This window comes from Pleuronectes platessa, chromosome 19 (assembly GCF_947347685.1).
Source record: "Pleuronectes platessa chromosome 19, fPlePla1.1, whole genome shotgun sequence".
Taxonomy (NCBI): Eukaryota; Metazoa; Chordata; class Actinopteri; order Pleuronectiformes; family Pleuronectidae; genus Pleuronectes; species Pleuronectes platessa.
In genome coordinates this window covers 3,154,956-3,171,055 of record NC_070644.1, presented here as the reverse complement: position 1 = coordinate 3,171,055, position 16,100 = coordinate 3,154,956, and the positions used below count along the sequence as shown (strand labels likewise).

The 16,100-nt window shown below is 40.6% G+C and overlaps 1 protein-coding gene across 2 annotated transcripts; it reads left to right on the top strand.

The window, feature by feature from the left end:
* The first annotated feature begins 102 nt into the window (after positions 1–102).
* On the top strand, positions 103–15,724 carry naa25 (N-alpha-acetyltransferase 25, NatB auxiliary subunit). 2 transcript variants are annotated; one of them, XM_053411545.1, is made up of 24 exons: positions 103–258; positions 3,000–3,085; positions 4,027–4,165; positions 4,253–4,371; positions 4,524–4,598; positions 4,686–4,793; positions 4,982–5,060; positions 5,991–6,102; positions 7,107–7,196; positions 7,903–8,075; positions 8,172–8,284; positions 8,376–8,583; positions 9,670–9,759; positions 9,842–10,022; positions 10,391–10,490; positions 10,662–10,813; positions 10,906–11,031; positions 11,133–11,376; positions 11,986–12,109; positions 12,195–12,260; positions 12,352–12,449; positions 12,537–12,647; positions 12,781–12,921; positions 13,625–15,724. In XM_053411545.1, exons 1-24 carry the CDS (start codon positions 201–203, stop codon positions 13,745–13,747), a joined length of 2,916 nt encoding a protein of 971 aa, XP_053267520.1. In that variant the 5' UTR covers positions 103–200; the 3' UTR covers positions 13,748–15,724. The 2 variants fall into 2 exon arrangements, with proteins under 2 accessions (XP_053267520.1, XP_053267521.1); XM_053411546.1 differs by lacking the exons at positions 103–258; positions 3,000–3,085; positions 4,027–4,165 and having other exon boundaries at positions 4,464–4,598.
* The last annotated feature ends 376 nt before the right edge of the window (positions 15,725–16,100 follow it).

Sequence of the window (16,100 nt, the reverse complement as noted above, 5' to 3'; positions counted from 1 at the left end):
ACCTATGTTCGCTGGAGTTGGCAGTAAAGTGAATGCTGGACCATAACTTGTGCTGGAGTATTTTTCAGAGTACTTTTGACGTGTTCGCAGTACTTCCTGCAGCTCGGAGGCAGGAATCAGCCCAGACAAAATCCTTTAATCGCTCTTGAGGCCGCTGCCAGTGCGCATGCGCTAACATCTACCAGCAGGTAAACTCCACCATGGCGGCGAGAGGCCATGTGCAGGACCCCAACGACAGGAGACTCAGACCGATATACGGTACGGACTCGGTGTGGAGGTGTTTGTGTGTGTGGAGGTGTGCTACACGCTGTTGTGCTGTGTGCGGGTGCATGTGTGTGGACGGGTGGATAGTGTCGGGAGTCGGAGTGCAGCACCGCGGCCCCTCCAGCTCCGACCGCGGGTTCTGCTGCCTGCAGCGCCCGATGACAGTGCACCTTACCCCGGTCTGCCACCGAGCCAAAGGTGGCTCACTACTACCGCTGCCGGTGTCGGGTGAAGCAGGGCTTGTCTCCGTGGTGAAGCCGCAGACCCTTCCGTAGGTGTCCCGTGTCCTCCGGCTCGGAGGGGTTTCTCCTACTGCTACTCCCGGTCGCTGTTTGACAGCTAGCCTAGCCTGCTAATGTGTCAGCTAGCTGCGGACATGCTGCAGCTTCTAGCACGTCGACAAGTTAAAGTTGTTTAATTGTGAGGAGTGTGTTGTTGGGGCTCAGGTTGACGCGTGCTCTCATGTGATTGTGTGTCCGGCTCCAGTGTGAGTGTGTAACTGCTTTTGTGTCCTGCTAGCTAAATGTTACACGCTTAGCTTCCAGTTAGCATTGAGCTCATAAGTTAAAGGACAATGCTCCAAGCTAATTCTGGTGTATTAGCCTGCTAGCCAGTTAGCATAGACCTGTTAACAGTGGTTGTACGCTGTGCTGTCATGTTATAGAAATACCAGACGATCATAGTGTGAACTGTGTATGTGAGTGTATGAATGAACTATCAATAACCTCATGTTTATACTGTCCAGAGGTGGAGCACAATTATGAGCTAAATGGACTGCAGTTCATTCATTTTATGCTACACAGGCAAATCCTGAAGGACTTCAACTCATGACTGTTTTTATTACTAATTAATCCACCAGTTATTTTCTCTATGAATCTTTATGTCTCTTAACCGGCCAAAGGAGAAACATTTAGTGTCCTGAAACTTTGTTTGACCAAACGTCCTAAATCTAACAAGTATTACATTTACTGTGTAAGGTGTCGCGAGTGATGAGCTGGAAGTTTGACAAGTTCTTCTATATCTAAATCCGCTCAATCCAGTATTCCACTAGATGTCACAGTTTGAAAAATCTATTTTGAATAATGTTTTTCAAAATACCAACGTGATAAATGTTTTGTTTTATATGAAAAACAATTCAAATGTGTCCAAATGTAAATCACATCTAAGAAGGTGGAAACTGCAAATGTTAATATTTTGAAAATGTACTAAAATGGTTAATAGATAATCCAGGTAGCAGTTATTGATCGACGAATCAATCAACTAATCATTGCGGCTCTATGAGAAAGAAATGGTCAATTTAGCTTCATGTTCAAGCTACGATTCTCATCAATCTATTAACCGAACATCAACTTGCAACTGTTTAAAACCAAGTAGTCTTTTCCAGATTTTCTTGAAATTGTGGATGTTATCTTTCTTTTGTCTTAAATCACATTAGACTGAATGTTTTTGGCCATCACAGTTAAGTGTAGTATTATTATTTTCCTTTTATTTAGTTATTGTCTTCCCAAGAGAGAACTGACAAAGAGGGCAGCGTAGTGTTTTGTTCCAGCAATGAATACAAATAAGAGACAATGGCATCTGTCACACAAGCAAAAGCAACTTAGTCAAAATCGTATTAGGTGCAGAAAAGAAACATTTGTAAAAACGTGAAAGGAGAGTGGGAAACTTCTGAGGAAAAAGTATTGACCTAGAAAATAACTATTCTCGAGGCACTTTAAAACGGACTTCATTTCACCAACAGTCATCAACTCTGGCAGTTTCAGGTCCTTCTGTACATTGTTCCAGGAAAAACTGAGCAATTTAAAATAATTTCTCCCTCAACAGTGCCTGACCTCGTTATGTTAAATTTCAAATTAATCATTTTTTGTAGCCTAATAAATGTATTGATATGTACTGCTGCCACTAGAATTAGGTGTCTCACACACACACACACACACACACACACACACACATTCTCTTCAGAACAGCTGTGTGCCAAAATATTAACTGTGCCAGACAGGACACTGTGGTTATGTCACACCTATTATTTCCGTTCAAACCGTCGTCCCAGATGAAACCAGAGTTGACGAAAGCTTCCAAAAAATTGTTGAACCATTCATGACTCATCATTTAGTTCCAGGGTTCAATTCTGTCTGCTGCCAAACTGAGCAGCACTGACGCTGGATGGAAAATACATTTTAGTTACCACTGAGAGACTAGTTTACTGTTCAATTTTGAAACCACATTTTCATTTGCTGCAGCTGCCAAGCTAAAATTTGTAATTTCCCGTCAAATCGCAGTTCTGCCTTTCCAAAGGTTTTTAATTCAGTTCAAAGCTTTGTATTTTAATAATATAGATTAAGAGCATATTCAGGTAAAAAACATTCAATGCAGTTAAATGTTCACTGACAGTTATTAGTGTTAACATTTCATTGTTATTTCTGATTATTTTGCTGCTGTATTTGATCGAAATTAGAGCTAGTAGTTGATCGACAAAAGAAATTTGCAACCATAAATAACTGAGTCCCTTTTTTGGACAAAAATGTTGAAAAATATTCAAATTCCAGCCTCAAGTGAGAGAAGATCCTTTTAATTTTTCTTTGTCAATAGAAGAAGTTATTCGTAGATGTCATTGAATCGATAATTTACATTTATTTTTGATGGAAATAATCATTAATTGCTACCCTGCTTTCAAACTTTGCATAATGCCATGAAATCTAACCTCAATATAATCTTGTTCTCCATTTCTTTCCCAGATTACCTCGATAATGGCAACAATAAAATGGCAATACAGCAGGCAGATAAACTGCTGAAGAAACATAAGGACCTGCACTGTGCCAAGGTGAGTGACTATGGGACTATTGTATCTCAGTGTTGGGGTTTGCTCACCGTGCCCACTGTTGGCACAAGCCTTTCTTTTTGCACTGATGTAGTTATTAAAAGTCTAGCTCTGACAATTTTCTCTCCCACTGCACTTGCTCATATACACCTCAGTCATGTCCCTGTTTGCATAGACCGCAGCTCTAAAGAGATACACATGCACACATTCCACCAGGCTAATACGACTGCAGCACTTTGATGGGGATGGTGAATGAACATATGCTGCTGCAGCAGGTGACACAGCTGTGACCTGTGACCACCCTGCTGTCACCCACATCTCAACCTTGCATACTAAGCTCCAAATTTATGGGGTTTTAAAAATGTGCACTTATTCTTGGTATGAATAGAAAGAAAACAATCAGACACAACACATCACACGGTAAAAGCCTTTAGTTTGAGAAAGAACAACAATAGCAGCTATTTACCAGTTTCTCCACATTTGGTTAGCACTACGATGTCCGATTACAAATTTGTGCTAAATTTAGCATGACTGCACCACATTAGCAGCATTCACATGTGTCTTATTCGTCCAATATTACTTTGACCACAGCATTCTTCTTTGGGCTTTGACAGATTGTTGACTTTATCAGGCCTGGCATGCTTGAGCATGTATAGACTTTTTTTGTCGCATTATTGTCAGAGATATTTTGGAAAGGAAGGTTGTTAGGGCAAAAAGTATTGATATAGTACTGATATACACACACACACACACACACACACACACACACACACACACACACACAGCAGAAGATGGCTCGAATCACAGTCAGATTGGGTTTTGATATACAGTGAAATGTCTCTGTATCCATGTAGACATTAACTTGGCTTTCAAATATTCTTTTTGGATTTCTCTCTGTTGTTCCCTGTGTAACTTGTTGTTTCTGTCTTTTCTCGTCCTCTCAGGTTCTGAAGGCTATCGGCCTTCAGAGGACCGGAAAGCAGGATGAAGCTTTCACTTTGGCCCAGGAGGTGGCCACCCTGGAGCCGACTGATGACAATTCACTACAAGCCCTGACTATACTCTACAGAGAGATGCATCGTCGTAAGTACTCCCACACCAGCACTCTCATGAAGGCTGGTAATAATACCGAAATGACTGCATGTTTATTACTGTACCTTCTGCTTGCAGCGGAGTTGGTCACCAAGCTGTACGAAGCTGCAGTGAAGAAGGTTCCTCTCAGCGAGGAGTATCACTCTCACCTCTTCATGGCGTACGCTCGTGTCGGGGAGTACAAGAAGATGCAGCAGGTATGTAATCTCACATCCACACTTGTGTGTAAACATGCAAACACACATGACTAACAGCTGCGGCTTTTGTGCTCCATTGGTAATTTAAAAAGATGGACACTTAATCAGAGTAATGAAGAGGATGTTGACGACTGCGTCTTCGCACTTTACAGGCAGGAATGGCCTTGTATAAAATTGTCCCCAAGAATCCCTATTACTTCTGGTCTGTCATGAGTCTGGTGATGCAGGTATGGGTAAACTTTTACGACACACTCATTCACATTCCTTAAATACTGTCATTATTCTGAAAATGATTCACATGCCACGTTGTTCAGGCCATCTCCGCACAAGATGAAAAACTAGCCCAAACCATGTTCCTGCCTCTGGCTGAGCGCATGGTGGAGAAAATGGTAAAAGAAGAGAAGATTGAAGCAGAAGCAGAGGTGAGTTGGATGTCTGCATGACCTAAAGGGTTTTAAATGGTATTTCAGCTGTACCCAAGGTTTGACTGAGTTCAATTATAGAAATGGGCTTTGTTCTGCAGGTTTTTTTCATCGTCCAGAATGTAAGACAACTAGGATTATAAGTGTTGACCTATTGCTTTTTTGTTTTCTTGTGTGTGCCACTGTAGGTGCAACTGTATTTTATGATCTTGCAGCGTTTGGGAAAGTGTGAAGAGGCTCTCGAAGTGGTCAGGGGCCCACTTGGGGGTGAGTTGATGTGTTTTCTGGTTTCTGTGCCTGAAAAGTCAAGCCCCTTTATGTTCACTCACATAGTGTGTTTGTTTACGTATGAAATGTGTTTACACTCCATGTTTTGGGGTTGTCTTTCTGTCCGTCCATACTAATAAAAGAAATATCTCAGGAATTCAAATCTTCAAATTTGTCTGACATGGACCAGCCAGGATCAGCTGGTTTGATTTTATGGGTTAAACTTTAAAGGCACATTTACTTCATGTTCATCTTGTTAAGTTGAAATGTCAGGAGCCCCTAAAGGGTATTTGATTACGTCTAACACGTATGTTCTCTTGGAAGTGAGGCTTAGTTGATTAGAATTGAATACTCAAAGTTCATTGTGGCCTCAAGAGAGACACCTCAAGTATTCTAATTACGATGAAATTTAACACAAATGTTTAATAGGGTAAAATTAAGAAATTATGACCTGTTATACCCAAAGGTCAGCTTCACTGTGATCGTAATATTCAGCAAAATCACTTCCCTGGCCCTTATTGAAGGCTGTAGCTCCGGAACAGAAGGGGAAGTTGTGACCTTCCTCACTGGTTGGCTGAAGACAATCCCCATTACTCAGCATTTCTGCAAACATGCCAGCTTTAGGCAGTCCTTTGGCAGGTTGTTCTGAAACAACAGTAAGATGCTCATAATTTACAATATCATTCTATTTTATATCAAGTTATTTCACAAATTATTCAGAGCAGCAATGATTCAATAATACACATTAACAACAGAATACAATAATACGCATTGGAACAATACAGTGTTTAGTACAACCAATTTAAAAAAGGGTTAATATAAAAAGGTTAATATAAAAAGTTTGAATTTAATAACATGGTAGAATAACGCATGAAAGACGAGTTAGGTTTGGTGCCAGTTCAAATCTTATCATCCATGTGTCTCCAACAGAGAAGCTGACCAGTGAGCTGCAGAGCAGAGAAACCAAGTGTATGATGCTGTACCAGCGACTACAACAATGGCCGGAGTGCAACGCCTTGGCCCACAAGCTACTACTCAAAAAGTGAGTATTAAACCTCAAAGTCTTAGCAGGCCCTTTACATTGTCCAAGTTTGGGCTGTGACATGCAGTCATGTCTTTGATCATCAAATCAAAGTGCTGATACTAGATTGTATTGTGAAAATTTGTTTAACGTCACTAGATCCAGATTTTTAATCAGAGCCTCATCAAATTTCTTACACTCATAATTATCAGTCCCCTGAATAATTTTTTTTTTCATCATGAGCCCTGAATAATTTTCTGAGAAATTCTGAGTTATTGAAAGCCCCCTATCTCAGAAGGTTGAAGAAAGTGGATAAAATATTCCTGCTGAGGATCTCCACCAAAATGCATTGGCTTTTTCCCTGAACCATACCGAATCCTTCCACTAGATTACATGGGAATCCATCCAGTACTTTTTGCATAATTGTCTAACAATCAAAGAGACAAATGCATGCCAGTGATCACATAAAATCCTTGGCAGGGGTAACATATTGTCTGCTTGTTAATGATCTCAGCTTGCTTCCTGCCCTGCTTCAGTCTCTTAAACTTCAAGTCAAAGACAGAAAGGAAAAACAGATAAAAGCTGTGTAGATGGATGAAACAGCTGGTGTTGTGTCTATTTATGAGAGCATAATTTATGAATCATACATTATGCAATCTGATATGTCTCAAATAGATTTTTGTATCTATGATATGCACACAGTATGATTGTCACATGCATCAGTGAAAACCATCTGAGGTCTCTATAGTCCTGTTATTTGCAAAGATATCTTGAAAAATGTATTTTTCTAACTATTGTTTTGTTGACCTCGATCAATAAGTTCCAAAAGTCAATCTGAATTCCCCCAGAAATATTCTCACGAAGTTTGGTGAAAATCCATCCATGCACAGACAGGACTGAAAACAAAATGCTGTTTGTGCGGCTCCACCTGTGTGCAGGATAATGGTCATTGTTGTTGCACAATGTATAGGCTCATTTGGGCACCTATGAGAACCACAGACAAACGCTTGTGTTTCTGTTTCCAGTCCCGATGATTGGCAGTTTTATCCCTCCTACTTTGACTCTCTCTTCCACCTCATTGACCAGACGTGGAGTCCGCCAGAAGAAGGCGAACAGTGAGTACAAAGGATTAATATCTTAGACATTTAGTGTTTGAGTCCACAAAACACTCTTGAGTCTGAGGGGTAAACAGTGTTGCAGCCAAATCCAGTACAATTGAAGACATTGACCTATCTTCAGACGTGAAAAAACACAACATCCCTCCATACTGCTCCTGTGGTGTCATCGAAGTGTCCGCAAGCCCGACATTCACATTAGACTCGAGACAAGGTCATTAACATTGTGTTTTAAGCCATGATGTTCTTTGATATCTTCCAACAAGGTGCATTAAGGGGTCGTTGGAAATGCTAACATCTGCTAGCTTAGCCACTTCTTGTGAACTTTTAGGCTAAAACGGTGTAAATTACCTCGTTTTGAGTAGAATTTGAATGCCTGGGCTAGTGGTTACTTGGATCCAGTTTTAGTCTGCTCTCATATTCTGTGATGGTCAGACATTATCTCAGAGTAAATCCAAGAAGATGCCATGCTACAATGTTACACTTTGAAGATCAACCCTTCGACTTATTAACTGTCATATACACAGGTACTGAAGTATTGTAATGTATATATCAGGCTCTTTTTGTCAGTGTTTGGGTTTATTCAAAACCATCCTTAAAGCTCCTCCGTTCTTCTGTTTGCCTCGAAAGATTGTAGGGCAACAAGACAAGAGTTTTTCTAAGGTACAAATATAATAACCTCCAGCTTCGTTCTGTCTGTCTGCAGCTGTTCAGAGGGTGCGGTACATCACACTGTGGCTGAAGTGGTGAGGTTTGTGGAAGAGAGAATTAAGGGGGAGGACGGCAAAGACTCTCGTTCACTCAGAGGGCCGTATTTGGCTCGGCTTGAATTAATGCACAGACTCAGAGAAAGAGGCTGTCCAGAGGAAAGCCAGCTCGGTAAGACACATTGAACCACACACAAAAAAGTATTCAGACTTTTTCCAAGTGCTTTGACCTCTTGTGTTTGACAGTTTGTTGCTTGGATTCAAACAGGTGATCCTTTAGAGCTAATGGTGCAGTTCTTTGGGAAGTTTGGAGACAAACCCTGCTGCATCACCGACCTACAGATATATCTACACCTGCTCTCTTCTGAACACCGCGTTCAGGTAAGACCTTGGATCCTGCAGTGTTGCTGAACTTCCTCTAGTGAAGTGAAGGGGTTGGATGTGAAACACAATTTTCTCTGTAACCTTTTAGTTCATTAACCGTCTGAGCGAAGCGGTTCCACTCAGGGAGCAGGGAGAGGAGGGATTCACTTTTCCAGAGGATACCAAAGCGCTGCAGAGGCATTTGTGTGTGTGTCAGCTGAGTCGAGCACTTGGGCTGCAGCACAGTCTCGACGTGGATGGAAAACTGCGGCTTATCACGGAACTCAAGGCTCACTATCGTCACGGCCTCAAGTTTGGTAAGTGCATCGTTCCTGCTGATTCTCAGACCTCTTGGCATTAACATTAGTTCAGGATAAACAGATTGTTCACGGAACAAAGGGTCAAAATATTATTGCAAAGTCCCTCAAACCATATAGACTCAGGACTTCATTGTGTGAATGGAGCTCGTTGACCAGAAAAATGGAATCCCTTCTCTGCTACCACATTTTTTGTGGCAGTGACTCTTCATCAGATCATACTTGTAAAAGAAGCCAGTATTGTTCTTTTGCAAACGATGAGACAAAAACCCATTTTATATATATATATAAACTCAGGCTGGGTCAAACTGAATTTGGTTTTCATAAACATAAATGACGGCCTCGATCATTTTCATATGGACAAGGGAAATTCGTCTTGCTGGAATCTTTTGCTGAGCTAAAAGTTTGCAAAGACGACGATTATATTTTCAATATACTTGATTTCAAATGGCACTTTACGTTTTTGCACACAGCCCGGATTCAGGACAGAAAGCTGAGAGAATGCAACACAAACAAACGTGGAAGAGAATGAACATTGTTCTGAACAGGATGAGGACTCTTACAGCCAAGATAAAACCAGGAGCTCAAACTAAAACAGTAGCTACATACATAACGGACTGGTAGTCTAATGCTATAAAATAGAGGCTACTTATCCATTGTCAAAACCCACCTACATGCGTGAATACAGACAAACAAGAAAACACTTAACAGATATACTACAATTTAATTGAGTGGCAATAATGAACATAAATAACATGGTAAGTCTGGTATTTAATGGTGATGAAGCTCAAACCCAGGATTAGCCTGCACACTACTGGTAGCCTCACAAACTAATAAAACCTTCTGCTATGAGTAATTTACCACCATCGTATTTCTATCTAAATTTGTAATTATAGAAGTCTGGTGCCACTGGCTCAGGTAACAGTGACACTTTTCTTAAAAAAAAAAAAAGAATCGCCATTGAAATGTATGACTTGGTATCGAAACCAAAATGTTGGTATCGTGACATCACTACCTCAGACATTGTAAGATGCTTTTCGTCAACAACGTTAACAGTCACTGACTTGTCAATCTCTCTGTTAACAGGGAAGAACGCTCTGAAGACGGAGCTGCAGTTTTCCGATATGTATTGTCTCATGGTAGCTCATGTCTACATTGACCTTTGGAAGGAGACTGGTGAGTTTTTCTCGTTCTCTTATTTCATTCCTTTCTCTGTCTCTGCAATGTCGTCTCTGAACGGTTGCTGTGTGTGTTGCAGGGGATGAGAACATGGTGTGGCAGTGTTTGGGTATGCTCCAGGAGGGTCTGTCTAACAGTTCCTCAAACGCCCAGTTCAAGTTGCTGCTTCTGCTCCTCTTCTGTCACCTGGGAGCCTTTGAGCCTGTAGTGGACCTTTACTCCAGCCTGGATGCCAAGCATGTCCAGCATGACACGATAGGGTCAGTACATAACACAGTTACCTTCAATACGATAATAATTGTGTTTAACAAGCATTTCAGAAAACCCTTCTCTGAATCCTGTTGAAAGTGAACCTAGAGCTGTGAGATCTTATATTATCATCTGTCCCGAGGTCACAAGTGGACAGCATTAAGTTTGTCTGTTCACACCTGGTATTCAAATGGGTTTTGAATGGGTTTTTTCACTTCCCCGCTCTGTATGCAAATAAACACATAGGTCATTTGTTTTTTACGAGGACCACAAGGTGCTCTGAGGCACCTACTAGAATATAAACCAGACCAGCATGTAACATTACTATCAAGAGATTTTAGTGTCAAAAGGTCTTTTTTTTTTTCTCTTTGATTTCCAGGTTTCTGTTAACACGTTATGCTGAGTCATTGGGGCAGTTTGCAGCAGCCTCCCAGTCCTGCAATTTCTCCCTCAGGTTTTTCCACTCTAATCAGAAAGATGTAAGTTTGTCTCACCTCTTGATTTGATTCCTGAGACTTTTTAAATCCTTGATCTCTGTTGTGTTTCCTGCCTCATTCATATCTATTACTTAATTTATTTCTCTTCTTCTCTATCAACTTTCCCTCTTTCCACCTCAATTTTCTTTTCTATTCTTCGAATCGTTCCACCAGACCTCAGAGTATATCATCCAGGCGTATAAGTATGGTGCGTTTGAGAAAATCCCAGAGTTCATCGCCCTCAGGAACAGGTTGAATCAATCTCTGCACTTTGCCCAAGTCCGCACTGAGAGGATGCTGCTGGACCTTTTCCTCGAGGCTGATATGTGAGAAAATACTCAACTTACACTTTAAATTCTAAGGACTTGTGCTGTTGAGATGGATTTTTTATTTGCATATTGCCTCATGTGTCTTCCAGTGTGTTGAGTCTGGAGGAAAGTGTGAAGGCCATGTCGTTGTCTGCAGAGGAGGATGACATCCCCTGGGACAATATGAGGGACAACAGAGACCTTACTGTTTTTACCAACTGGGACCCCAAGGAGAGGTATTGAGTTATTTCCCTCATTTTTTACCTAAACAGAGACCCAAGTCCCAGTTCAGAAGCTCTAGTATTCCAAATCAACCCATTCTCCATCCCTTTCACAGACAGCTAACTGACGAGCTCCGGCGTCGGTCGGTAGAAGAAGAGTCCGTGTGGCTGAGGTATCGTTCTCTAACACTTCGCCTCCTCGCTCATTTGTCCGGTCTGGCACACGCACCCTCGCAAAAGAACTCAGTGATAGCCACCGAGAACGGAGTCAGTGAAAAGAGCTCGATTCTCAGCAGCCTGCTCTCCCAGCTCAATCAGACTCTGCAGACAGGCGCTCAGATGGCAGAGAAACACACCCAGGTACGTTTAACACACAGGCAACACACTTTCTGAAGATCCAATGAAAACTTTTAATGAACATGTAATAATCAGCAAGTAAACAAATCTTACTGTATCACTTGTCACAAGTATTAACACCAGGCCACAACATTCCCATAAATACCCAACAATATTAAGAGAAACCAAAACAAAGGTTGCATACTCCTTCCAAATGCTTTCTAGTTTGATGCTGGTCTGATAAAATACTTGAAAATGTACTCAACAATACTTTTCCTATTCCACTGCATGCATTGTGTTTTATAAAGTAGGATCTAAAGCCTTTTTCCAAATGGCCAGTGTTCATACATTCTTCAATCTACTGTTCAGGGCGACAGTTTTTAACAAAGCCTCTAACGTGTATCTGAATCCACTTTAAGTCTCACTTAATACGTTCAGCAAATTTTAACTGATATTTATTCATTTAAAAGGACTCAAAGTTTGTGTTTCACATAAAAAAATAAAAATTAAAATTAAAAATTTCTTAGAGCATTGAATGTTAAAAGGTTTAAAAATATTTTTACAAATATTTTCATACCATTTGAATGACATAATGAAGTACATTGCTGTAATGCTGTTACTGTTGCACTGCAGTATCCACTCCTGGGACCACCCTCCACCCGTCTGGCCCCAGCTCTGTTCAATGGAAGCTGCCAGTGTCAGGCTGCAGCCCTCCAGCTGTCTGTGCACCTACAGGAGCTGGAAACTGTTGGACTTGGTAAAAAGATGGCAGTACTATGAGGTGTACAATCTTGATGTTGTCTGATGGTTTCACAATTTCTAATCTCTTTGTGCCTTCCTAGATGAGTCGTTGGAGCTTCAAACCCAGATCTGTAACAGTTTCAAATCATTAGTGGTACAGCTACAAGGTGAGTTAGCAGCTGCAGTCTCTGATCTCTTCATCAATAAAGAAGAGTAAACATTATTCAGTGTTTCATGTTTCCCTCTTCCCATCAACAGAAATACTTAATAAATGCAAGGGGGATTTATTGGAAATGAAAGACAGCACATTGAAAACCTGGCCCTCCTTATTAGAAAACCTTATCTTCTTTGTCGAGGTGAGGCATCGCTGTGCTTGCTCATTTTCCTACTTATTCTAAATATGATATACTCGTGTTGTGACATAATCATGTTATCCTGCGCAGACTGTGTGCATAGTTCTGTGGATGGCTAGTTACTGTGCCAAAATCCTCCGACCACTCAAAACTAGTCTACAGAAGAAGAAAAAGAAGAAAAAGGACACAAACACAGCTCAGGTACAGTCCCCTCTGTTTACTCCTAAGATACACCATGCATAGAATATCAAACACAGTATTCTTTTCCTAAAAAAATGTGATCTGATCAATACTTATTACGGGCAACTCCATTGACATTGTGTGTCTCTTGCAGCCACTGGTGGTGTGTGGGTTCCAGGAGCTGTCGGGGAGCTTGCAGGACCTGCTTACCCAGGCTTTGGAGTATATAAATGGGCAAGAGACTGGAATCACAGCCCTTAAATTAGCCAGTTTAACCTTGGAAGGATACAAACAGGTCAGTGAGCAGATGCATATTCAGTTTCTTGCGCCCATCTTATTTTTCACTAATACCATATATAAATCCTTTTTTTACATTGTTTCCCTCTGAGCCACTTTGGAACCCTATTCTGAAGTTGACATGAGAGCGTTCAGTCAGATACGTACATTTGTTATGTTGGACTGCAACTAATGCATTTTAACTTGATTTATTTGTTTGCTATTTTAAAATGTAAAAAAAAATAATAGATGAGAGCTGCTAGTTTTCAGCTGCAGTTTGAGTGTTTGTTTATTGAGGAAAACTTTGAGTTGAGAGATTCTCTGACTCATCAGTCAATGTGACAGAGTATTTGATTCAGGTTTATCCTTTCTGGAGAATCTGAGGTTTATAGCAATGCTCCAACATTAGTCCAGACTGAGAAATAGAAAAGGTATGGAATGATAAACCATCAGCTTTTAAACAAACATCCGCTGTCCCTTGAGGATATAGCCGTGTGATTTTAACAATCCCCTGACTTTTCTTCTAGTGCCACCATGAGGTTCACACATATGTCAGGTTTCTTTATACATTATTTACCGACAGGGAAATAGAAAATCTCATGTCTTGGCCTGAATGGAAAGATCTTAATCAAATGAGCATGTTAAATTTTTTTGTTGGTGTGACATTTTCATTTCTTTTCTGATGAGCTCTGAGGTTTCTCTTTCTTTGTCCTGTGTTTCAGGATGAGGCGTCGTTTATGAAGGATGCCATGGACAAGGTGCAGAGCAGCTACCTGCGCTCGCTACAGGAGGTGGGAGATCTGCTCAAAAAGAGAGCAGAAACTATAAAGAGCCTCAAGATCTGAAGATCTTCATTCACCCTGATAAAGATGACTATACTCCCAGCATAAGCCACCTGTGTCCCACACCACCGTCTGTCAGCCCACCTGCTAACCTGCAAGTCCTACTTTTTACTTGCTGGTCCAACAAACCCAGACCCAACACGCCCATTAATCAATTCCACCCTCTCTCCCTTCCTGCATATTTCTCACTCGGCATTCGTGAACTCTCAGACTGGATTTTTTTTTTTCTTTTCTTCCACTCCAACACACACACCTGGGACATTTGCAACTCATAGCACATAGGCTTGTAAGTAAACTCATGAATTTATACAGCAGTTATAAGTGAGAATGAGAGGGGAAAACATGCTTCTTTTGAAATAAATAAAGCAAATGAACAAGCAGTTTTAGATTAACTAATCTAATAAATGATTGTACATAGTGAAGAGCAACTACCACAAATCGTTGACTAAATGAGAATACAAGGCACAGTAAACCACTAATTTGTTTCCTCTTTATTCCTCACTTTGTTTTTTCTGATGACAACAATCTCAGTAAAACAGTGCTACACACACACACACACAAAAGTACACGTTGAGGAGGAGGAAGAGAGTTCTGTCAATGTGCTGCCTTTTCAGCTGTTTCTCTCTTTCAAACAGAAACTGGCACAATTTTGCATTAAACTGATGCACTCTGGAAGTATGGACACCTTGCTCCTAGCTGGAAGCCTTTTGGATTTAAGTCTCCCATTCAAGAATTATTGTGTCACATTTTTTTTTTTTTTTTGTGTGAGCCCAATGTGTGTCTCGTTTGTTGCTGAAAGTGGAACCACCTCTGTAGTTGCAGTATTATAATGAGCAATGTTGAGTTCAATAACCAGCAGGATATTTTTTCTATTAAGAATTGTCTGCTGCTGTGGTTGTGTTTAGTTTCTCTTCAGTACAAGTGGTGCTTGTAAAACATGTCTAGGTGGAATTGGGTTGTTCCAGCATAAAAACAAAACATCCGGCATGGCTAAAAACATCACAATCCTTTAAGACTGGACGGATTATCAATATTTAAGAGTGCGTGATTGTCTAAATATGAATGTTCATCACAAACTATGTTTTCCACTCCCATCACGCTGCAGACATGCAGAGTCCTTCTAGCAACTTAACCCCTGCATCAGTATGCAATGACTATTGACGATTCTGACAACTCATTCATGAATACCCTTGTGTGTAGTGACAGAACATCAATTCATAAGATTTGAAAGATCTAGATTGTATATTCTGTCTTGAATATATATATATATATTCTAGTTCAGTCTAGGCTGGATTTTTTTAAGGATTTTCTCAACTTTGACAGTCAGTTATTCTTGGCTCTTTCCTTCCTATCAATAATGGCTCAAACACAGAGAGGTGTGTTTCCAACATTGGACCTAATTGTAAATAAAAGTCAAGGCAGCCTTTTCAAAGTACAGCGTGCAAGGACATAGATGTGTTTTTAAAAGCAGCTGCAGTAGAAGACTTTGATATTTGTCCTGCGTTAGTGATTTTGTCCTTCCCACCAACTCTTCCCCAAGCCAGACTCGTGAACCAAAACAGCATCATCACCCTAAGCATCTTCTCCTATTCTAAATAACCAGTCAGAGATAACCCAGAGGGGAAAAAAACGATCATGATCTAGTTCAAACATGCTCACTCTGCAGGAAGTGTGCAGTTTGCTTTTACACCATTTTATTGAGACTTTAGCAGTGCAATGTGAAAATGTGACTAAATCCTCCCCTTCCTGTTAAATCTTGTATATGCATACAATCACATACACATCTAATAAATGCCTTTTTTTTTGAAGAGCTGATCTCATCTGTCTGAATGGAGAAGATGTTTGTGACCTGACTACATGTGTTGTTGAGGTTCAGAGTAATGGTTGACAATCTGGAGTGTCACCTCACCACCCTCTTTTGTTAGAAAATGGAAAACAGAAACACTGGAAAGCTTTTTTAAATAAAAGACATAAATGTGAGCTTGTTTTATGTTGTGTTACATCTAACTCTTTCTTTTGTAAATTATTGCTTTCTCTCAGAATAAATAAAGTACTTAACTGCAGTACTTATTGACCTGTAGAGCCGGAGAGCCCCAGACCCCCATCGTCTACACCTATTGCTGAACATCTAGTATTCATATCTACTTCATCTAGGCTAAAGAATTATTTCACCACTCTATATAGACATAAATACACTGGAGGCATAACAGTGAACAGCTTTAATAGGCTCAGTGTGTAGAATATAGAGACATCTAGTGGTGAAGTTGTCTATTGCCGCTGAACACCCCTCACCTCACCCGCCCCTTCCAAACATGATAGAAAACCTATGGAACTCAAAAGGTGTTTGTCCAGTCTG

Excerpts from the sequence above, each read along its gene's own strand:
- naa25 (XM_053411545.1), top strand. The coding sequence starts at position 201 with ATGGCGGCGAGAGGCCATGTGCAGGACCCCAACGACAGGAGACTCAGA. Across the intron at positions 4,166-4,252 it reads CTACAGAGAGATGCATCGTC|CGGAGTTGGTCACCAAGCTG; the intron begins GTAAGTACTCCC and ends TTCTGCTTGCAG. Across the intron at positions 8,584-9,669 it reads TCGTCACGGCCTCAAGTTTG|GGAAGAACGCTCTGAAGACG; the intron begins GTAAGTGCATCG and ends CTCTGTTAACAG.